The following is a 24,589-nucleotide window of genomic DNA, read 5'->3' on the forward strand; positions in this document are numbered from 1 at the left end:
TGGTGGGCCTTGGCTATATTTACAGTCTTTACTATTGGCTCTTCTGTGGTGTGTCTGTTATTGGGGATTTTGGGCACATAATACTTCCCCCACTCCCACCAAGTCTAATAATGTATCTTTTGCTTAAATCATATTATCTGAATTTCACTTCAGTTTTTCACACTTTTATATGTTTTACTTTATTTCCTGTTGACAAAAGTGGTGACTGTGAGCCCCCTTGCCTGGTCCCTGCTCTCACAGGCAAAGCCTTCAGGTGTCACTTAGTGTGATTAGCTGGTTGTCCTTCAGTATCATTTATCAGAAGAAGGATGATCCGTTTTCTTTATAATTGGTTAAGAATCTATGGAATGAATAGATATTGATAAACATTTCTTCTAGATTTCTGACATTAAATGTTATCAAAACTCAGCTCTGCACTGATGAGGTGATTGCTTCATATTTTAGTTTCAATCTGCTCACGTCATGAGTGAGGTTGATTTGCTGACCTCTGTGGTGCTCACACAGCTGGGCCATGACTTTCATTATACTGCACTATTCTCTTAATACATTGCCGATCCATTTTGATACTACTTAGCTTCAGATGTTGGCCTGGGTCTCCCCAATAGACTGGCCCTTATTTTGAACTGTTCCTATCAGATGTTGGTGATAGATGTCATGCTGGTTCCATATAATAAGCCAGAGACGGAATGTCCTTCTCTAGCTCTAGAAGGATCTCCATGAACATGCAATAATTTCCTTAGCGAATAGTTCCTATAATTTCCCAGTGGAGCCACTGGGGTGTCATCTTCAGGTATAAGAACATCTTTTTATTGTGGGTCCATTTATTGAAACGGTTGTAGGACTACTTGAGCTGCCAAAATCTTGTGTCACTTTTCATAGAGTTTTCTAATAATTTGGTCAATTTGTCAAACCTTTTCATATTTACTCCTACAAAATAATTTTTCATATTCTCCTAAAGCAACAATTAAAAATGTTTGGTGGACTTTTTGTCTGTCTATACACACCCACAGCTATTGTACGCAGATACAACACCAAACTGTTATGTAGAGGCACCTGAAAGTCGACTTGAGGTTAAAACTCTCCTAACAAAAGGAAAACACGGTTCACAGACATCTCTGTGAACAAAGCATACAGGGATAAATACACATGAGTCGTTAGGAAATACTATGACATAAATACTGACTCAACAGTCAAGGGCTATCGCTATAGCTCCTTGTCTTCAACAAGGTGTGCAGTGTGGGAGAAGCTCCTTATTCCTCTCCATGTCTAAATCTATACATCAGACTCCCAGGGGATTCTGACACAGGACACAAAAGGAAACCACAATGTACTTTAGGAAGAGAATTCCAGACCTGACAGGTACAGGTCCCTGACACACCCCTGCCAATCTCTGCTCTTTCTTTATTTTTTGCACAGACTTTGCAAGAATACTCGGATCTAGATTTTGCAACAAGTGAGGATCCAGTAACTTCTACATCCACACGGAAGGAAGTGAGTGCCCTAAAAAAAATACAATTTGCTAACACACTGTTCAGTCTTCAGATGGATGCAAGTAAGACTGGGTGGCAGGAACTTCCCCATATTCTGTTGTAAGGAAATTCAAGCGTGTCTCTGCCCATGTCGCTGGGTGCGGGCATCTGAGAGCTACCAGGACTTGCGGAGTAGGAAATTCACATGGCACAGGTAAGAGACGTCTGGTCTACCTCAGACTCCATGTAAAAGGTAGAGCCCAAGTCCCGGATGGTGAGGAGCACCCACAAGGCTCTGGCAGGAGCTGGGAACCATGACTGAGCAAAACCTGAGCACCACTCTGCTTGTACAGGATCACCTCTCCCTTCTGCTCACACTCTGTCCACCCAGCCTGGTCTGGCCCCACCACTGGGATGATATGTGAGATGGAGGATAGAAGGCTAAAGAGGTGAGGTCCAGTGGAACGAGCACCAGGGTGTGTCCGGCTGTAGTCATTACCTACACACAAAGCTAAGTTAGTGCCACCAAAGAACTGACCTGGGACATCCAGGTTGAAGGTGACCCTCTGGCCCCCGGCCTCGCAGATGTACTCTCCGCTGTCCCCCTTTGCCGCCTGCTGCAGCACCAGCCGCCGGGTGCAGCCTGTGGCCTCCACGCGCACTTTCGAGCTCCCACTCAGCTTCTTGCCATCCTTGTACCACGTCACCTGCGTCTGAGCCTGGGCCACCTCACAGCTCAGAGTGGCACTGGCCCCGGCCATGGCCTTCACCTCGCTGTGTGCTGACTGCTCCTTGGCAAACACCACCGTGGGCTCTGGAGACAATGAGAGACACACAGGGTCAGAGACACAAAACTTGTAGAAGTCTATCTCACCTTCACCATAGCTTCAGAGATGAGTCAAATTTCTCCTTGCAGCTATATGCCTGTTTGGGTATTAGTCCCTGGTGGGGTCAGCATTGTGTTTACAAACATATGCCTCCTGTAATGGAATTTCAAGTGTGCATTGCAGAGCGTCCTGAAAGAGAAATTTCTAAGACTGAGGAAGTCAGTCAAGGCTATTCTGCCACCTGTCAGTGCCAGTTCATTGTCTTCCCCATGTGACAGTCAATTTTTGTGTGCAGGTGGCATTGGTCACTCCTTTATTTTTTAATATGTTTTTATTGATTTCAGAGAGAAGGAGAGGGAGAGCCAGAAATAGCAATGATGAGAGACGATCATTGATTAGCTGCCTTCTGCTGCCTCCTATTGGGACTCAAGCCCACAATCCCAGGCATGTAACCTGTAGGGGAATCAAACAGTGATCTCCTGATTCATGGGGCGACACTCAACCACTGAGCCTCACTGGTTGGGCAGGTTGGTAACTCTTTTACCACCAGAGCCTGGCAAATGGCATGTCACCCACAAACTAAGCTACACCTTTCTAGGTATAACTCACATGTCAAATACACTAATTTATTTGTACAGCTCAATGAAGTTCAGACGTAGCTTTCCCCATGTACCCAAACATATCAACCAACAGAACATTTCCAGCTGCTCATCCACTGATGATCACCCTCTTTATTTTTTATTTTTCATAATTATTTATTGCTGAAAGTATTACATATGCCCCCATTTTCTCTCTCTCACACACACACACACACACACACACACACACACACACCAACCCCCTCTAAACACCCTTTTGCCTTCATCCCACGCCTTCACCACCCCTTTGTCTGTGTCCATGGGCCATGCACATATGCATACAAAGTCCTTGGTTGATTACCTCCCTCCCACCCACCCTGCCCCGTCTTCCCTCAGAGATTCCCCACTCTGTTAGATGCTTCCACTTCTCTGGATACACTCCATTAATCAGTTTATTTTGTTAATTAGATTCCACATATGAGTAAGATCATGTGATACGTGTCTTTCTCTGACTGACTTATTTCACTTAGCATGATACTCTCCTAGTCTCTCCATGCTGTCTCAATGGATAAGAGATCTTTCTTTTTTACTGCTGCATAGTATTCCCTGGTATAAATATATTATAGCTGCTGCTATAATCATAGATGTCCATACATTCTTTCTGATGGGTGTTTCGGGTTTCTTAGGATATATAAATGTGGGACCACTGGGTCAAATGGCAGTTTCATATTTAATTTTTTAAGGAGCTTCCATACTGTTTTCCATAATGGCTACATCAGTCTGCATTCCCAACAGCAGTGTACTAGGGTTCCCTTTTCCCCATATTCTCGCCAGCACTTGTCATTTGTTGATTTGTTGAGGGTAGCAATTCTGATTGGTGTGAGGTGATACTTCATTGTCATTTTAATTTGCATCTCTCTGATGATCAGTGACTTGAGTATTTTTTCCACAAGTCTCTGAGGCCTTCTGTATGTCCACTTTGGAGAAGTGTCTATTTAGGTACTCTGCCCATTTTTTAATTGGATTGTTTGTCTCCCTTTAGTTTTGTTGTATGAGTTCCTTATATATTTTGGATATTAGCCCTTTATCAGATGTATCATTGCCAAATATGTTCTTCAATACAGTGGGCTCCCTTTTCATTTTGCTGATGATTTATTTTACTGTGCAAGAAATTTTTATTTTGATATTATTTTCTCCTTAGTTTCCTTTGCCCTAGGAGATGAATCTGTAAAAGTATTGCTATGAGAGATGTCTGATATTTTGCTGCCTATGGTTTCTTCTGGGATTTTTATGGTTTCACAACTTAAATTTAAGTCTCATCCATTTTGAGTTTATTCTTGTGTATGGTGTAAGTTGGTGGGCTAGTTTCATTTTTTTGGGCATATATCTGTCCAATTTTCCCAATAACATTTATTGAAGAGACTATTGACTCCATTGTATGCTCTTGCCTCCTTTGTCAAATATTAATTGAGTGTAATGGCTTGGGTTGATTTCTGGGTTCTCTGTTCTGTTCCATTGATCTATATGCCTGTTCTTGTGCCAGAACCAGGCTGTTTGGATTACGATTGCTTTGTAGTGTAACTTCAAATATGGTATTGTGATTCCTCCAACTTTGCTTTTCTTTCTCAAGATTGCTGCAGCTATTCCGGGTCTTTTTTTTACTCCATAAACATTTTTGGAGTATTTATTTTAGATCTGTGAAATATGTCTTTGGTATTTTAATAGGGATTGCTTTGAATCTGTAGATTGCCTTGGGTAGTATGGACATTTTTTTAAAAATATATTTTATTGATTTTTTACAGAGAGGAAGGGAGAGGGATAGAGAGTTAGAAACATCGATCAGCTGCCTCCTGCACACCCCCCACCGGGGATGTGCCCGCAACCAAGGTACATGCCCTTGACCGGAATCGAACCTGGGACCTTTCAGTCCGCAGGCTGACGCTCTATCCACTGAGCCAAACCGGTTTGGGCTGGACATTTTAATGATATTGAATCTACCAATCCATGAACATGCTATATTCTTCCGCTTGCTTATATCTCCTTCTATCTCTTTTTTCAACATCCTGTCGTTTTCCGAGTATAGGTCTCTTGCCTCCTTGGTTAAGTATACTCCTTAGTAACTTAATTTTTATTGTTGTAGTGGTAAATGGGATTGTTTAGTTTTTCTTTCTGAGAATTCAATATTGGTGTATAAAAAAGCCATTAATTTTTGGGTGTTGATTTTGTATTCTGCTACATTGCCAAATTCATTATTAAATCTACTAGTTTTTTTGTTGGAGTCTTCAGGGTTGTCTATGTATAATATCATGTCATTTGTGAATAGTGAGAGCTTTACTTCCTCCTTTCCAATTTGGATGCCTTTTATTTCTTCTTCTTGTCTGATCATTGTGGCTAGGACTTCCAGGACTATCTTATATAATAAAAGGGTAATATGCAAATTGACCCTAATGGCAGAATGACGAGGAATGACCAGTCGCAATGACACACAATGACCACCAGGGGGCAGACGCTCAACGCAGGAGCTGCCCCCTGGTGGTCAGTGCGCTCCCACAAGGGAAGCTCCACTCAGCCACAAGCCAGGCTGAGGGCTGAGAGTGGAGGGGCGGTGGCGGGAGCCTCTCTGGCTTAAGCTGTCAGTCGGACACCCCCTGAGGGCTCCTGGGTTGCCAGAGAAATATCTGACTGCCAGCTTAGGCAGGTGGACATCCCCAGAAGGGTCCCAGACTGCAAGAGGGTGCAGGCCGGGCTGAGGGACCCCCACCCCACCCCGAGTACACGAATCTTTGTGCACCGGGCCTCTAGTGTTGAATAAGAGTGGTGAAAACAGACATACCTGTTTTGTTCCTGTTCTTAGGGGATATTGTTTTAGTTTTTGTACAATCAGTATGATGTCGGCTGTAAGTTTGTAATATATGGCCTTTATCATGTAGAGCTATACTTTCTCTATCCACATTTTGCTGAGAGTTTTTATCAAAAATAGGTGTTGAATTTTGTGGAATAATTTTTCTGCATCTATTGATATGATCATGTGATTTGTGATTTTTGTCTTTCAATTTGTTTATGTACTGTATCACATGTATTGATTTGCAAATATTGTACCAGCCTTGCATTCTTGGAATAGTCCCACTTGGTCATGGTATATGGGCCTTTTTAATATATTGCTGGATCTGATTTGCTAATATTTTGTTGAGGATTTTAGCATCTATGTTCATCGGGGATATTGGCCTATAATTCTCTTTCTTTGTAGTGTCTTTAACTGGTTTTGGAATTAGGATAATATTAGCCTCATAAAAAGAGCTTGGAAGTGTTCCTTCCTCTTGAATTTTTTGCAGTAGTTTGAGGAGTATAGATGTTAGTTCTTCTTTGAATGTTCGGTAAAACTTCCCTGTGAAGCCATCTAGACCCAGGCTTTTGTTTGCTGGGAGTTTTTTGATTACTGTTTCTATTCCATCAGTTGTTATTGGCCTATTCAGGTTTTTATATTCTTCCTGATTCAGTTTTGGGAGATTGTATTTTTCTAGGAATTTGTCCATTTCATCCACATTGTCCTGCTTGTTGGCAATAGTTGTTTATAGTATTTTCTTACAATCCTTTGTATTTCGTGGTGTCAGTGGTTACTTGTTCACTTTTGTTTCTGATTTTATTTATTTGGGTCCTCTCTCTTTGTTTCTTGATGAGTTTGGCTAATCGCTCAACAGTCTTATTTATCCTTTCAAAGAACAAGCTCTTGGTTTCATTGATCTTTTGTATATTTTTTTTCATCTCTAAGTCATTTATTTCTGCTCTAACTTTATTATTTCCTTCCTTTTACTTACTCTGGGCTTTTCTTGTTGTTCTCTTTTTAGTTCTTTAAGTTGTAGGGATAGTTTATCGTCGATTTTTCTTGTGTTTCTTTTTTTAGGTAGGCTGGTAGTGCTATGAATTTCCCTCTCAGGACTGCTTTTGCTGTGTCTCAGAGATATGAGGTTGTTGTGTGTTCATTTTCATTTGTTTCCAGGAAGTTTTTTATTTCTTTATTGATCTCATTAGTAATCCATTCATTGTTTAATAACATGCTATTTAGCCTCCATGTGTTTGAATGTTTTGGGGTGTTTTTACTGTAGTTGATTTCTAATTTCATTCCACTGTGATCTGAGAAGATGCTTGATATGATTTCAATCTTATTAAACTTGTAGAGATTTGTTTTTTGTTCTAACATGTGATCTATCTTTGTGAATGATGCATGTGCACTTGAGAAGAATGTATATGCTGCAGCTTTCAGGTGAATGTTCTATAAATGTCATTTAAATCCATCTGATCCAGGGTGACCTTGTTAAGTTTTTGACTGGAATATCTGTCCAGTGAAGTCAAGGGGTTTTAAAGTCCCCAACTATGACTGTATTGTTGTTTATTTCTCCCTCAAAGTCCTCTAGGAGTTTTTTTATGTACTTAGGTGCTTCTATATTGGGTGCATATATGTTTACCAGGATTATATGCTTTTGTTGGATCAATACCTTTAGTTTTATGTAGTGACCTTTGTTGTCTCTTGTGATAACCTTCATTTTGAAATCTATTTCAGATATGAGTATTGCTACTCCAGCTTTTTTTCTTTTCTATTTGTATGGAAAAAATTTTCAACCCCTTCACTCTCATCCTGTGTGTGTCTTTTGTTCTGAGGTGGGTCTCTTGTAGACAGCATATAGTTGGGTTGTCCATTTGTATTTTGAATGATATCTTGGTTTCAGATCCATGCTTTCCATTACCTTGAGTACTTCACGCCATTCCATTCTGGCCTGTAGAGTTTCTGATGAGAAATCAGGTGTCAGCCTTATGGGAGCTCCTTTGTAGGTAACAGTTTGTTCTTCTCTTGCTGCCTTTAAGATTCTCTCTTTGTCTTTAATTTTTGGCATTTTTATTATGATGTGTCTGGGTGTGAGCCTGTTTGGGTTCTTCTTGCTTGGGGTTCCCTGTGCCTCCTGAACTTGTGTTACCTTTTCCTTCACCAGGTTAGGAAAATTTTCTGTCATTATTTCTTCAAACACGTTCTTTATCCCTTTCTTCCTTTCTGCCTCTTCTGGCACACCTGCTATTCAAATATTGTTACATTTCAAGTTTTCCCACAGCTCCCTTAAGCTGTCCTCCTGTTTTTTCATTGTTTTATCTTTTTGGTTCTCTGATTGAGTGATTTTTTTCAAACCAGTCCTCTTATTCACTGATTCTATCCTCAGCTTCCCCTTATCTGTTGTGTATTCCTTTCAATGTGTTCTTTATTTGTGCGATGTCATTCTTTATTTCTGTTTTCATAGTTACTATATCTTTTCTCATGCTGTTAAGCATCTTTACAATCATTATTCTGAAGTCTATATCAGATAAATTTCTTATCTCCATTTCATTTATGTCTTCTTCTGTAAAATTCTCTTATTCTTTCATTTGGGGATTGTTTCTTTGTCTCCTCATTTTGGCTACCTGTTTTGGGTTTGTGACTATGTATTAGATAGATCTGCTATGCCTCTCATCTCTAATGCAGGACAGTGTCAAACGCTGTTTCTGACTAATTAGATCAGGCAAAGACTCAAAGCCACCCGAGACCATCTTTGTCTACAGACTGATAGGATCCCGTCTTGACTTGCCCTCAGGCAATCATCCATAGGTGTGGCACAAGGTTTTTTTTCCCAACAGCGTGGGGCAATTGCTTCTGCCTGGAGGCTAATTGTTATTCTTAGTTTCTTTTTGGGCCTCAGAAAGTCTGCACCATGGGGCAAGGTGTTTTCCAATGGGGTGGATCAACTGTCTTCCCCCCAGGCAAGGCACTCCTATAGCAAATGTCTGTGTAAGAAAGATTGCCTCCTCAGTTGAGGGAATTACTTGGCACAGGAAACCATTCTGTCTGCCTTCTGGGTTCTGACCCCAGAGCCCCTGAACCTGTCTTCTGCTCACCCAGCTCCAATCCACTCTTCCCTTACCTCTGCTAGAGCACAAGGTGAGTTGCTGCACTCAAAAAGTTATATGTTGGCCCTTAAGAGGGTTCTTGCATTTCTAGCCGCCTCTCCCTGGCAGGCAGGAACCTGCTGCCTTTCACAGCCAGATGTTATGTGGGTACCCTTCTAAGTTCTGGTGCTCTCTGCTCGGGATGGGGGGGGCAGCTGGGGATTAGACCCCAGAGTTCTCAGTGGCAACCCCCCACCAATGAGATATCTCTCCAGAATTTCAGTTGCTGTCTGTGGCAGCCCAGCCAGTCCTTTTGCACCTCTGCCCCTCCTACCCGTCTCTATATGGTCTCCACTTTTGGTCCTCAGTTAGCAGGGTTCTCTCCAGCAAGTCTTCCATTGATTATTCAAAGTAACCACCATCTTGACCTTGGCCTAATTTTGATCTCACATGAATGAGTCATATTATTTGTCCTCTGGGCCTGTTTTTTCCACTCAATATGATGTCTGTGAGTTCTCTGTTCTCTTGTATTGATATACATGTTTCTGTTGTATGACACAATGGTTTACTTTTACTTTTCCTCTTCTGTTTCATTTGGGTTATTTCCAATTTGGGGATCCAATGAGTAAAGCTGCTATGAATACTCTTGAATATATCTTGGGGGTCACATGGATAAGGACATAGGTAGCCTGCATTTGAGCTTTAGCCAGTATTTCTAAAGAGTTTCTAGAATGGTTGTACCAATTTACACTCCCACTATAAGTGTTTGAGCGTTCTGATTCTCCACATGCTTACCAACACTGGATATCATCAAATTTTTAAAAGTATAATTTATTGATTTTTAGACAACAAGGAAGGGAGAGGGAGAGATAGAAAAAAACAACATCAATGAGAGAATGCAACATCAATCAGCTGCCTCCTGCACACCCCCTACCAGGCATCAAGCCCACAACCCAAGCATGTGCCCTTGACCAGATCAAACCGGCAACCTTTTGGTGCATGGGACAATGCCCAACCAACTGAGCCACACTGACCAGGGCAGATATAATCAATTTTTAACTTGTGTATGTCCCATTAAACTCAAGTGAATACATATAGAATCTCAGAGGGTTCATGCTATAGATTCCTTCATTCCTTCATTCCTTCATCTATTTGATCATTGACCCAATTAAAGTCAATGGATGTCCCGCAGTATGCAGGTACATGATGGTGGCTGAGTATGCTATGGTGAGCAGCACAGTCTCTGTTCTGACAGAGCTTTCCTTCTAATGGGAAGAGGACAAACAAACATAAACCCTGACAATAATGATATAATGGTATGTTGAGTGCTATGATGAAATAAAACAGGTGACATGCTAGAAAGAAGGGTCTGATTGGTGACTTATATTTGAGGATCTGAACATATGTCACTAAGTGACATTTAGGTGGATTGATCAATGATAAATTGGAGGCAGTCTTTGATTAAAACCTGGAAGAGACAGTATAATAGAGGTGAGAGTTATGGTCAGAGTTCTCCTGCAGGGGTAGGTGTGAAGTGAGTGAGGAAGGTAAAAGGGAACTGCTCAAAGATTGGGCCACACAGAGCACCTTCTTCTCCCCAAAGCACTTCTGCCTCTAGGTTTGGAGTGCAATGAAAATCCAGCCATGGGGTTGCTATTAAGACACAGGGAAAGCAGTCAAGCTGTGGACCTCTTGTATAGACAGAGTGATGAAATTAGAGATTGAGCAGCCAAGTTCCAGTCATAAGGGACCTTGTAGAATCAATCCCCATTTCAACCACATTCACCTTAAGACAATTGATGAATTCCAAAGCTGCATGGGGTGGGAGACTAAGAAGTCACACAGAAAACCTCTATAAACTAGAGTGGAGTTTTAGTATCTGATATTACCAGGGAGACAAATATCAGAGTTGAGTGTCTGGAGCCAAGGGACCTCCATCCACACTCCAAGTCTCTGCAGGAATCCTTGGAGAACTATACCAGGACTGGAGGAAAGTCAAACATAGATAAACCTGATCAAAACTGCAATGCAGCCTTGAGTCAGCATGATACTGAAGGGACTAAAGTTTTTAGTCATCCTCTCTGCCTGTAAGATAACAGCATCCATATTAATACATTTCCTCACACAATATCTGGCAGTCAGTCAAAAATTCATTGGCATGCCAAGGAGAGGAGTAAAAAGAAAACCAAAAAAAAGAAGGCAATATCAGATGATAGGTTGTTATGGTTATCAGATGTGTTATAACCATGATTAATATTTTTAAATATGAAAGAAAATTTATCAAATATAAAAATTTTACTATAGAGTCTAGAATCTATAAAAATTAATACATTGGAAATTATAAAACTCGAAAATAAAATAACTGAAAGGAAACACACTATAGATGGGTTTGACAGCAGATTAGATAGAATAGATGATGAGTGAATTGGGAGACAGATTAAAGAAAATATCTATAATAAAGAAGAGAGGAAAAAAAGAATTAAGAAGAAGAAAGGAAGAGATGCATATGAGGTATGTGATAACTCATATTCTAGCGCTGCTGAAAGACATAAACCCACAAACTCATGATGCTCTACTGCCCCAATATGAGTACAAAGAAAACCATGCCTAATGAAAGTAAAGTTGTTCAAAATAAAAAACAATACCTTAAAAGCAACAGGACTAAACAAATAAATAAACAAACAACAACTAAGAAAAACAGCCTTCCAGCATGACAGTGGTTGAGCATTGACCTATGAACCAGGAGATTATGATTCAATTCCCGGTCAGGGCACATGCCCAGGTTTAGGCTCAATCCCCAGAGGTGGGGGGTTGGGGGTTGTGGAGGTGGAGGGGGCAGCTGATCAATAATTCCATCACATCATTGATGTTTCTATCTCTCTCTTCCTCTCCCTTCCTCTCTGAAATCAATTAAAATAAAAATATTTAAAATAAAAACACTTAAAAAAAATAATAGACCTGAAAAAATGATGTTTCAAAATAAAATATGGAGATTCAAAATAGCAACAGGACAGGTAGAAGTTACTTTCATCTCCTCCCAGGAACAAACTGGAATTACAACGAAAATACAAACAACCTGAAAAACCAAATGAAGACTAGTTGAACAGAAGTCTTATAACCAAGGATTTATGGAAGAAGCTACATCAAGCCTGGTAGGAAGGGCAGAGACACAAAAAGGGCTGGCCCTGATCCCATGGGTGGTGGCTGAGAATCTGGAGGGGTAACTCAGTTGCAAAGATTCCCCTTGAGGACTGTGGGGTCCTAACTCCACACCAAGCTCCACAGCACAGAGTACTGGAGTCAGGAAGAGGACCCAAATATTATCTGGCTGTGAAAATCAGCAGGGATTCTGTTCACCAGGGAGAGACAGGAGTCTACTAGAGACACAGGTGCCCTCTTAAAAGGCCAGTGCATGCCCTAGTCATTTTGGCTCAATGGATAGAGCGTCGGCCCATGGACTGAAGGATGCTGGGTTTGATTCCAGTCATGAGCACATACCTCAGTTATGGGCTCAATTCCTGGCCCTGGTTGGGGTGTGTATGGAAGGCAACCAATCAATGTGTCTCTCTCACATCAATGTTTCTTTCTCTGCATCTCTCCCCCTCCATTTCACTCTCTCTAAAAAAATCAATGGAAAACATATATTCAGGTGAGGATTAACAACAACAAAAGGCCAGTGCACAAAATCTCATTCATAGCCATTCAACCTGGGCTCCAGCAGAGGAAGGGCAGAGTGGATGAGAGTTGGGTGAGGAGAGATTGGGTGTGTGGCTACAGGTAGAAGCTAAAGGGATAGACACCAGGATCCTTGTGCTGAGTCCCTCTCCCACATCACTGACACCATATTTCTTGGGTGGAGTACTCACCTCCTTATGGCATCAGTCTGGAGGATTGCAATAGCCCTACCCTCTGGACTTCCTGTCACCCCACCCAACTGAGCTCACACCCTACAGAGGAGTCAGCTGCCTGAACCCATGGTATAAATATCCAGGCAGACTCAGTGAGTGTCAGTGACTAATTTGTGTGGCACTGGCATGGGGGCCATTCCCACTACCTACCTGTGAGCTTAACCAGTGCTCTCCCCTCACGGGAGATCCACTAGCCCCATGCTACAATTCTCGACAGTCCCATCATCCTAACTCCTGGTGGTCCTGCCCTGCTGAGCTCAGGCTCCACAGGAGGACTGGGAAGAATCCAGGGCAGACTGAGTTGTGTGGCTCTGTGCAGGGACCACATCCCCACCTTCTCCCAAGCCTGATCAATGCCTCCTCTTCATGGAAAATCCACTAGCCCAACCCTCCTGACTCTCGGTGGCCCTGCCCTATTGATCTTGGGCTCTCAGAAGAATCTGGGACAGACTGAGTTGTGTTACACTAGGATAGGGACCATTTTCCCTCACATGCCTGGCTGGTGCAGAACCTTCCATTCACATGGCCAAATCTTGGTCTGTTTGTACCCGATAAACTCTGTTGTCCTCACTCTGACAACTCCCTAGACCTCACCCCCCCCCCCCCACAAAGGTCTAGTGGCACCAGTGGGTGGCAGCTAAGCTTGGTATACCCTGGGACATTTGCTGAGTGGTCTCAAGTCCAGGCACTGGCACCAAGTTTGAACCTGTATCAGTCTGGTGAATACCACTTGCCCCTACATGGTGACTCACTGAGAACCTACCTCATGCAACACGAGTTACCACTAGAGGCTCTTTCAGTGACTGAGCCCAAGAGGCATCCAGCAGGTGGAGTCAGGTGAAGGCAGACCATGGGGTGACTTGGGCCTTTTGCTGACCACCCCTGGGTTTGGTGCTGGTGGAAGCTGGACTTGGTGTGCAGCTTGGTCCTATCCATGCACACTCAGGCCTAGCAAAGGCAGCCACAAACTGTAGAAAGCTTTGTAGCTCCAAATATGTTGCCCAGAGACAGTCACAGGCAATACATCAGATGAAGCAGAGGATCAAATCAGCAATTTGGAAGACAAGGTAGCAGAAAACAATCAGAACAGTAAAAAGAAAAACGTATTTTAAAAAATAAGACTAGTTTAAGAGACCTTTGGGACAACATGAAGTGTAACAACATCTGCATCACTGAGATACCAGAAAGACATAAGAGAGAGCAAGGGATCAAGAAATTAGTTGGCCATGGCCAGTATGGCTCAGTTGGTTGGAGTATCATTCCATGCACCAGAAATAGGCAGGTTCAATTCCTGGTTAGGGCCCATACCCAGGTTGCAAGTTCAATACTCAGTGAGGGCATGTGTGGGAGGCAACTTATTGATGTTTCTCTCACACATAAATGTTTCTCTCTCTCTTCCCCTTCCTCTCTTTAAAAATCCATTTAAAAATAAAATAAATATTAAAACCTATTTAAAGAAATAATGTATGAAAACTTCCTGGTGAAGAAAAAAGACACAAAAATCTAGGAAGCACAGAGTCCCAAACAAGATGAACCCAAAGAAGCTCACACCAAGAAACATCATAATTAAAATGACAAAGATTAAAGACGAAGAGAAAATATTAAAAGCAGCAACAGACAGTTACCTACAAGGGAGCTCCCATAAGACTGTCAGCAGATTTCTCAATAGAAACATTTCATGCCAGAATGGAATGGCATGAAATATTCAAAGTGGTGGGAAGACTAGTTTACCCAGCACACTATCATTCAAAATTGAACTAAAGAACTTTCAAGACAAGAAAAAACAAAAGTAGTTCTTCACCACCAAACCAGTATTACAAGAAATGTTAATGGATCTTCTATAAGAAAAGGAACCAAAAAAAAAAAAGAGAGGAATATAGCTATAAAAAATAAAACAGCAATAAATACATACCTGTCAATAATGACTTTAGCTTAAATGCTAAATGTAAATAGCTTAAATGCTCTAATCAGAGACAGGGTAAAATTCAAGAGGAAGGAAGAATTCCAGATCTTTTTATGAGGCCAGCATTTTGCTAATTCCAAAACTCAATAAAGACACTACAAAGAAATAAAATTACAGTGCAATATCCCTGATGAACATGGATGCTAAAATCCTCAACAAAATATTAGCAAATCAGATCCAGTAATGCATTAAAAAGATCATACACCATGACCAAGTGGGATTTATTCCAGGGATACAAGAATGGTTCAATATTCACAAATCAATAAATGTGATACACTACATTAACAAAATGAAGGATAAAAATCCAGTAGATGCAGAAAAGGCATTTGACAAAGTACAATACCCATTTTTAATAAAAACTATTATCAAAGTGGGAATAGAGAGATCATACCTCAACATAATAAAGGCCATACATGAAAACCTATAGCCAACATCATACTCAATGGGGAAAAAATTAAAAGCATGTCCCTAAAGATGAGGAAGAAGACAAAAATGTCTACTTTCACCATTCTTATACAACACAGTACTGGAAGTCTAGCCACAGCAATCAGACAAGAAGAAATAAAAAGGCATCCAAACTAGAACGGATGATGTAAAACTGTCATTATTCACAAATGACATGATAGTGTACACTGAAAACCCTAAAGACTCCACCAAAAAACTACCAGATTTAATAAATAAATTTGGCAATGTAGCAGGATACAAAATTAACATCTGGAAATCAGTGGCATTTTTATTCACCAATAATGAACTCTCAGAAAAAGAAACTAAAAAGCAATCCCATTTACCACTGCAACAAAGAAATAAGATACCTGGGAATAAACTTAACCAAGGAGGCAAAAGATCTGTACTCAGAAAACTATAGGCATTGAAAAAGGAAATAAAGGAAGATACAAACAAGTGGAAGCATATACCGTGTTTATGGATTGGTAGAATTAAGTCATTAAAATGGCCATACCACCCAAAGCAATCTACAGATCCAATGTAATCCCTATTAAAACACCAACAGCATATTTCATAGATCTAGAACAAATATTCAAAAAAAATTTATATGGAACCAAAAAAGACCCCAAGTGGCCACAGCAATCTTGGGAAAGAAGAACAAAGTTGGGGGGATCACAATACTGAATAACAAGTTATGCTACAAAGCCATTGTAATCAAAATAGCCTGGTACTGGCACGAGAACAGGCATATAGACCAATGGAACAGAATAGAGACCCAAAAAATCAACCCATGCCAATATAGACAATTTATATTTGACAAAGGAAGCAAGAGCATACAATGGAGTAAGATAGTCTCTTCAATAAATGGTGCTGGGAAAATTGGACAGGTACATGCAAAGAAATGAAACTGGACCACCAACTTACACCATACACAAGAATAAACTCAAAATGGATAAAATACTTAAGTGTAAGTCACAAAACCATAAAAATCCTAGAAGAAAACATAGGCAGTAAAATCTCAGGCATCTCCCATAGCAATATGTTTACAGGTACATCTCCTAGGGCAAAGGAAACTCAGAAAAGGACAAACAAATGGACTACATCAAGCTAAAAAGCTTCTACACAACAAAAGAAACCATCAAGAAAATGCAAAGAGAATCTATTGTATGGGAGAACATATTTACCAATGATAAATCAAACAAGGGGTTAATTTTCAAAATATATAAAGAACTTATACAACTCAACACCAGGAAGACAAACAATCCAATTAATAAATGGGTAAAGGACCTAAATAGACACTTCTCCAAAGAGGACACACTCAAAGAAGAACTAAAACCTACCCTCCTCAGACTATTCCAAAAAATTCAGAAGGAAGGAACACTTCGAAGCTCTTTCTATGAAGCCAGCATTACCCTAATCCCAAAACCAGATAAAGACACTACAAAGAAAGAGAATTATCCTATCTAATAAGAGAGTAATATGCAAATAACCATCACTCCACTTCGCCCACGATTGGGCAGCGGGAGGCTGGGGGGCGGGACTCGGGGTGGCCTATCCAGCCATTGAGAGGTGCAGGGGGCGGGACGCTGAGGGGTCTCTCCGGGGGGCGGCGGCAGCGGCAGGGGCAGGGTCTCTCGGGGGGGGCGGGGGGGCGGCTGCGGCGGCGGCCCCTGGACCCACCCCCATCAGCGTTCGCGGGTCCTGCGGTGCCACCACCGCCGCCACCACTCGGACCCGCTAACGCTGAGGGGTCTCTCCGGGGGCTGCAGTGGCAGTGGCGGAGGCAGCGCCCGGACCCGCCCCCATCAGCGTTTGCGGGTCTGGGGCGGCAGCGGCGGTGGCAGCAGCGCCTGGACCCGCCTCCATGCTCCTGCACTGGGGGAGGGCCTGGTCAGCAGCCGCGGAGGCTGCTTCAAGGGCCAAAGAGAGAGGCAGGGCCAGACCCCAGCGGCCGCAGCTGCTGTGGGGCCCAGGGAGCCAGGCAGGGCTGGACAGGCAACCTCAGGGTGGGCCTTGGGGGTGGGTCCAGCGGTGCAACTTGACAACAGACAGCAGGGCCTGCTTGGCCGTAGCTGCCAGCGACCCACAACAGGCAAGTGGGCCTGCAGGCAGCACCCAGCAGGGCCTGCTTGGCTGTTGCCGCGGCGACCCGGGAGCAGACAAGCACAGCTGCAGGCAGCACCCAGCAGGGCTTGCTTGCCCATTGCTATGGTGTGGAGCAGGCAAGCCCTGCAGAGAGCAGAGAACCACAGGGAGCGGGCCTAAGCCGTCAGCAGGACATACCCTGAGGGCTCTCGGATTGGAGAGGGTACAGGTCGGGCTGAGGGACCCGCTGTGCACGAATTTCATGCACCGGGCCTCTAGTAGTTCAATATCCCTGATGAACATAGATACTAAAATCCTCAACAAAATTCTAGCAAATCAGATCCAGCATTACATTAGAATGATCATACACCAGGACCAAGTGGGATTTATTCTGGGGATGCAAGGCTGGTACAATATTCACAAGTCAACAAACATTATATATCACATAAACAAAATGAGAGACAAAAATCACATGGATCATATCAATTGATGCAGAAAAAGCATTTGACAAAATCCAACACTGATTTTTGATAAAAACTCGCAGCAAAGTAGGAATAGAGCGATCGTACCTCAACATAATAAACGCCTTATATGACACACCTACAGCCAATGGGCAAACACTAAAACCATTTCCCCTAGAACAGGAACAAGACAGGGATGCCCACTTTCACCACTCCTGTTCGACATAGTACTGGAAGTGCTAGCCATAGTGATCAGACAAGAAGAAATAAAAGGCATCTGAATTGGAAAAGAAGTAAAACTCTCATTATTCGCAAGGGACACACAGATGACCAATAGACATGTGAAAAAATGCTCAAAGTCACTGATCCTCAGAGAGATGCAAATTAAAACAACAATGAGGTATCACCTCACACCAGCCAAAATGGCCACCATCAATAAATCAACAAACAATAAATGTGGCGAGGATATGGAGAAAAGGGAACCCTAGTACATTGCTGGTGAGAATGCAGACTGGTGCAGCCAATGTGGAAAACAGTAAGGAGTTTTCTCAAAAACTTAAAAATGGAACTGCCATTTGACCCAGTGATCCCACTTCTGGGAATATATCCTAAGAATCCAGAAACACCAATCAGAAAGAATATATGCATCCCTATGTTCACAGCAGCATCATTTAAAATAGCTAAGATCTGGAAACAGCCCAAGTACCCATCTGTAGGTGAGTGGATAAAAAAAAGCAGTGGTACATTTGCACAATGGAATACTATGCAGCTCTAAAAAAGATGAAGCTCTTACCCTTTGAGACAGCATGGATGGACCTGGAGATTATTATGCTAAGTGAAATAAGCCAGTCATAGAAAGACAAATATCACATGATCTTACATAAATGTGGAATCTAATGAACAAAATAAACTGGTGAACAAAGTAAGTCCAGAGGTATGGATGCATTGAACAGAATAACATATCTCAGTTGGGGGCAGGGGAGAATTAACCAAAGAGCATATATGCATAACCCATGGACACAGACAATAGTATGGAAAAGGCCTGGGGAGGGGAGGGGTTTGTTGGAGGGGGGGCAAAAAGAAAATGGGAAACATCTGTAATACTGTCAACAATAAACAAAGACATGGGGTAGCAAAATGGATAAGAAAAAAAGATCCATACATATGCTGTCTACAATAGATTTACCTCAGAATGAAAGACATACACAGACTAAAGGTAAAGGTATGGAAAAAGATGTTTCATGCCAATGGAAATAAAACCTGGGGTAGCAAAACTTATATCAGACAAAATAGACCTTAAAACAAAGACTATAATAAGACACAAAGAAGGACACTACCATAATAATAAGAGGAGCAATCCAACAAGAGAATATAATCCTTGTAAATATTTATGCACCCAACATAGGAGCACCTAAATATATAAAGCAAATCTCAGACATAAAGGAAGAGATTAACAGTAATACATAGTAAGGAATTTTAACAATCCATTGGATATCAATGGATAGATCTTCTAAACATAAAATCAAGAAGGAAACAGTGGCCTTAAATGACACACTAGGTCAGATGGATTTAATTTATATCTTCAGAGCATTTCATCCTAAAGCAGCAAAATATACATTCTTTGAAAAGTGCACATGGAACATTTTCTGGGATAAACCACATGTTAGGAAACAAAGTAAGTCCTAGTAAGTTTAAGAAGATTGAAATCATATCAAGCATCTTCTCTGACCATAATGCTATGAAACTAGAAATCAATCACAAGAAAAAAAGTGAAATACACACAAACACTTAGAGACTAAATAACATGTTACTAAACAATGAATGGGTTAACAATGAGATTAAGGAAGAAATTAGAAGATAACTTGTAACAAATGAAAATGAAAACACAACAACCCCAAATCTATGAGACACAGAGAAAGAAGTCCTAAGAGGGAAATTCATAGTATTACAGGCCTACCTCAAGAAATAAACAAAAAAAAATCTCATAAAACAACCTATCATTACATTTTTTAAAAACTATAAAAAGAACATCAAACAAAGGCAAAAGTAAGTAGAAGAAAGGAAATAATAAAGATCAGAGCAGCCCTGGCCGGCACTGCTCAGTGGTTAAACCTGTACACCGAAGGGTTGAGAGTTCAGTTCCTGGTCAAGTGCACACACCTAGGTTGCAGATTCGATCCCTGCCCCCAGGGTGTGTGCAAGAGGCAACCAATTGATATGTTTCTTTCACATCAATATTTCTCTTTCTCTTTCTCTCTCTCTCTCTCTCTCTCTCTCTCTCTCTCTCTCTCTCTCTCTTCTCCCTCCCTTCCACTCTCTCTAGAAATCAATGGAAAATATATCCTTGGGTGAGGATTAAAAAAGATCAGAACAGAAATAAACAAAATAGAGTCTAAAAACAACAATACAAAAAATCAATGAAGCCAAGAGCTGGTTCCTGGAAAAGATAAACAAGATTGAAAAATCTTTAAACAGACTCATCAAGAAAAAAAAGAGAGAGAGAGCAAATAAATAAAATCATAAATGAAAGAAAAGTAACAACTGACACCACAGACATACAAAGGATTGTAAGAAAATACTACAAACAACTACATGTCAACAAATTGGACAATCGGGACAAAATGGATAAATTCCTAGAAACATACAATCTCCCAAAACTGAATAAGAATCAAAAAACCTGAATAGACTGATTACAACTGATGAAATTGAAGGAATAATAAAAAAAATTCCCAACAAATGAAGTCCAGAACAGGATGGCTTCACAGGTGAATTTTACCAAACATTCAAAGAACTAACACCTATCTTCAAACTATTTAAAAATTTTCAAGAGGAGGGAAGACTCCCAAGCTCATTTTATGAGGCCAGCATTATCCTAATTCCAATACCAGATAGAGACACTTCAAAGAAAGAAAATTGAATGCCAATATCCCTGATGAACACAGGTGCTAAAATCCTCAACAAAATATTAGCAAACCAGATCTAGCAATATATTAAAAAGATCAGACACCACAATCAAGTGGGATTTATTCCAGGGATACAACGTTGGTACAATATCCAAAAATTTATCAATGTGATACAACACATAAACAAAATCTTAAAAATCACATAATAATATAAAATTCAGGACCCATTTATGATAAAAATTCTCAGCATTATGGGATGAGAGGGAATATATATATACTAATAAAAGCCTACGTGGCCCTCATGCCCTCACATCATCACCAGATGGCCGCCCCCCCCATGTCATCACAAGATGGCCATCCCCAAGTTGTCACAAGATGGTCGCCCCACATCATCACAAGATGGCCGCCACAAGATAGCCACCCCATGTCATCACAAGATGGCCACCACAAGATGGCTACCCACATGTCATCACAAGATAGCTGCCCCTATGTCATCACAAGATGGCCACCACAAGAGGGATGCCACAAGATGGCCAGCAGGTGGGGGCAGTTGGGGGCAATCGGGCCAGCAGGGGAGCAGTTAGACGTCAATTAGGCTGGCAGGGGAGTGGTTAGGGGGCAATCAGGCAGGCAGGCAGGCAGGTGAGCGGTTAGGAGCCAGCAGTCCCAGTTTAGACCCTGTGGGATTGGGTCTAAACGGCAGTCGGACATCCCCCAAGGGGTCCCAGATTGGAGAGGGTGCAGGCTGGGCTGAGGGACAACACCCCCCCCCCAATGCACCAATTTTGTGCACCGGGCCTCTAATATCAACATAATAAAAATCATTTATGACAAAAACCACAGGCAACATCATAGTCAAAGGACAAAAACCAACAGCCTTGCATCAGGAAAAAGATTTACCATTCTTATTCAACATAGCACTGGAAGTCCTAGCAACAGCAATCAGACAAGAGAAAGAAATAAAAGGCATCCAAATTTCAAATAAAGAAGTAAAACTGTCATTATTTACAGATGACATGATACTATATATAGAGAACCCTAAAGATTCCATATTTAAAAAAAACACTACTATAACCTATAAATGAATTTAGCAAATTAACAGGGTATAAAATAAACAACTAGGAATCAGTTGCATTTTTATACACCAATAATGAACTATCAGAAAGAAAAACTAAGAAAATAATTCCATTTATAATTGCATCAAAAAATAAAATTCCTAAGAATAAATTTAACCAATGATATAAAAAGCCTATATTCAGAAAATCATTAGACACTGAAGAATGAAATTGAAGAAGACACAAATAAGTACAACATATACTGTGTTCATGGATAGGAAGAATTAAAAGTACTTAAATGTCCAAACCAATCTATAGATTCAGCGCAATCTCTATCAAGATATCAATGACACATTTCACAGAATTAGAACAAATATTCCAAAAATTTATATGGAACCACAAAAGACCCTGAAGAGCCACCACAATCTGAGAAAGAAGAACAAAGTTGGAGGAATCATACTACCTGATATCAAACTACTAGAGACCCGGTGCACAAAATTCGTGCACAGGGGTGTGTGTCCCTCAGCCCAGCCTTCACCCTCTCCAATCTGGGACCCCTCGAGGGATGTCCGGCTGCCCATTTAGGCCCAGTAGGATCGGGCCTAAATGGGCAGTCAGACATCCCTCTCACAATCCAGGACTGCTGGCTCCCAACTGCTCACCTGCCTGCCTTCCTGATTGCCCCTAATGGCTTCTGCCTGCCAGCCTGATCACCCCCTAACCACTCCCCTGCCAGCCTGGTTGATGCCTAACTGCTCCCCTGCCAGCCTGATTGCCCCTAACTATCCTCCCCTGCAGGCCTGACACCCCCAACTTCCCTCCCCTGAAGGCCTGGTCCCCCTCAACTGCCCTCCCCTGCAGACCTGGTGCTCCCTAACTGCCCTCCCCTGCAGGCTTGATCACCCCCAACTGCCCTCCCTTGCAGACCTGGTCCCTCCCAACTGCCCTCCCCTGCTGGCCTGACCACCCACAACTGCCCTCCTTGCAGGCCTGGTTCCTCCCAACTGCCCTCCCCTGCTGGCCATCTTGTGGTGGCCATCTTGTGTCCACATGGGGGCAACCATCTTTGACCACATGGGGGCAGCCATCTTGTGTGTTGGAGTGATTGTCAATTTGCATATTACTCTTTTATTAGATAGGATTATTTTAAATCTCCACCCAAGGATATTTGTTCCATTGATTTTTTTTCTTTGAGAGTGATAATAGATTAGGGGAGAGATAGGGAGAGAGAAACATCAATGTGAGAGAGACACATCAATTGTATGCTTCTGGAACGCACTCCGACTGGGGCCGGAGGTCAAGCCTTAAACCGAGGCATGTGTCCTTGACCAGGAATCGAACCTGAAACCCTTTGGTCTATGGGACAATGCTCTAACCACTGAGCAAAACCAGCCAGGGCTGCACTTAGTAATGTTTTTTCTGATATATCTCCTTGGGCAAGAGCAACAACAACAAAATAAACAAATGGGACTACTCAATCTGAAAAGGTATTGCACAGAAAAGGAACAATAAACAAAATGAAAAGACTGCCCACTGAATGGGAAAACATTCACCAATGATATATCTGATAAGGGGTTAATATCCAAAATTTATAAAGATCTAATATAACTCAACACCAGAAACACAAACAATCCAATAAAAAAACGGGCAAAGTACCGGAATAGACACTTCTCCAAAGAGGATATACATATGAAAAGATGCTCAGCATCACTAATCATCAGAGAAATAAAATTAAAACCACAATGAGATATCACCTCACACCTGTCAGAATAGCTATTATCAATAAATCAACCAACAACAGGTGAGGTATGGAGAAACAGGAACCCTTGTGAACTGTTGGTGGGAATGCAGACTGGTGCAGCCACTATGGAAAACAGTATGGAAGTTCCTCAAAAAATTAAAAATGGAACTGCCTTCTGACTCAGTGATTCTACTTCTGGGAATATATCCAAAGAAACTTGAAACACTAATTCAAAATAATATATGCACCCCTATGTTCATTGCAGCATTATTTACAATAGCCAAGATTTGTAAGCAGCCCAGGTGCCCATCAGTAGATGAGTGGATAAAAAAGCTGTAGTACATTTACACAATGGAATGCTACTCGATCATAAAAAAGAAAGAAACATACCTTTAGTGATGGCATAGATAGACCTGAAGAGTAATATGCTCAGAGATATAAGACAGTCAGAGATAGAAAAATACCACATGAGTTAATGAACAAAATAAACAAAATTGAAACAGACTCATAGATACAGAGAACAGACTGACATCTATCAGAGGGGAGTGGTGTTGGGGGCTGGGTGAAATAGATGAAGGGATTAAATGGCACACAAAAACCTCATCGATACAGACAACAGTATGGTAATTACCAGAGGAAAGGACGGGGCAGGTAGAAGAGGGTAAATGAGACGATAAATGGTGACAGAAGGAGACTTCACTTTGGGTGATGAACACACAATACAATATGTAGATGATGTATTATAGAACTGTACACTTAAAACCTATATAGTTCTATTAACCAATGTCACCACAATAAATGCAATAAAAATGAAAACAGAAAATATGGAATCCAGAAGATAATAGAATGGACTTGTAGCAGGCTAATCTGCAGAAATTCAACTTGAAAAACCACCTGAAAAAAATACTGTGAGTGTGGACTGTGGAGAGAGGACAGGAGAAGACATGGCGTGGGTGAGCCAATGTGCACAGCTAAGCACCTTGGCTGGGAAGCTGGAGGGAAGTTGTGGCAAAGCAGCTCCTGCCCCCTAGGAGAATAGAGTCTCAACCACACACAGGGATTCCCAAACCAAAGCAACAGAGAAGGGAAGGGGAGCCCACATAGCATCGGACAGTGGGAAAAAGTAGGAATTCAGTCCACCCGGGAACTCAGACCACCTTATCCCAGACAAAAAGTGAGTACTGGGTTACAATACAGCCTGGGAAGCTCACCCGGATTGGTGTCTGTGGGAAGGGCTGCTCAGCAGAA

General features: G+C 41.7%; 1 protein-coding gene across 1 annotated transcript in view; it reads right to left on the reverse strand.

The window, feature by feature from the left end:
- OBSCN (obscurin, cytoskeletal calmodulin and titin-interacting RhoGEF) overlaps window positions 1–24,589 on the reverse strand; it is a gene marked incomplete at both ends in the record, with an annotated part of 160,537 nt that overhangs the window by 116,393 nt on the left and 19,555 nt on the right. Inside the window, 1 exon segment of the mRNA XM_079773281.1 lies at window positions 2,008–2,283. Coding sequence (XP_079629407.1) covers window positions 2,008–2,283 — 276 coding nt within the window.

Source organism: Cnephaeus nilssonii, assembly GCF_951640355.1.
Source record: "Cnephaeus nilssonii genome assembly, chromosome: 5".
In the NCBI taxonomy this organism is placed as follows: domain Eukaryota; kingdom Metazoa; phylum Chordata; class Mammalia; order Chiroptera; family Vespertilionidae; genus Cnephaeus; species Cnephaeus nilssonii.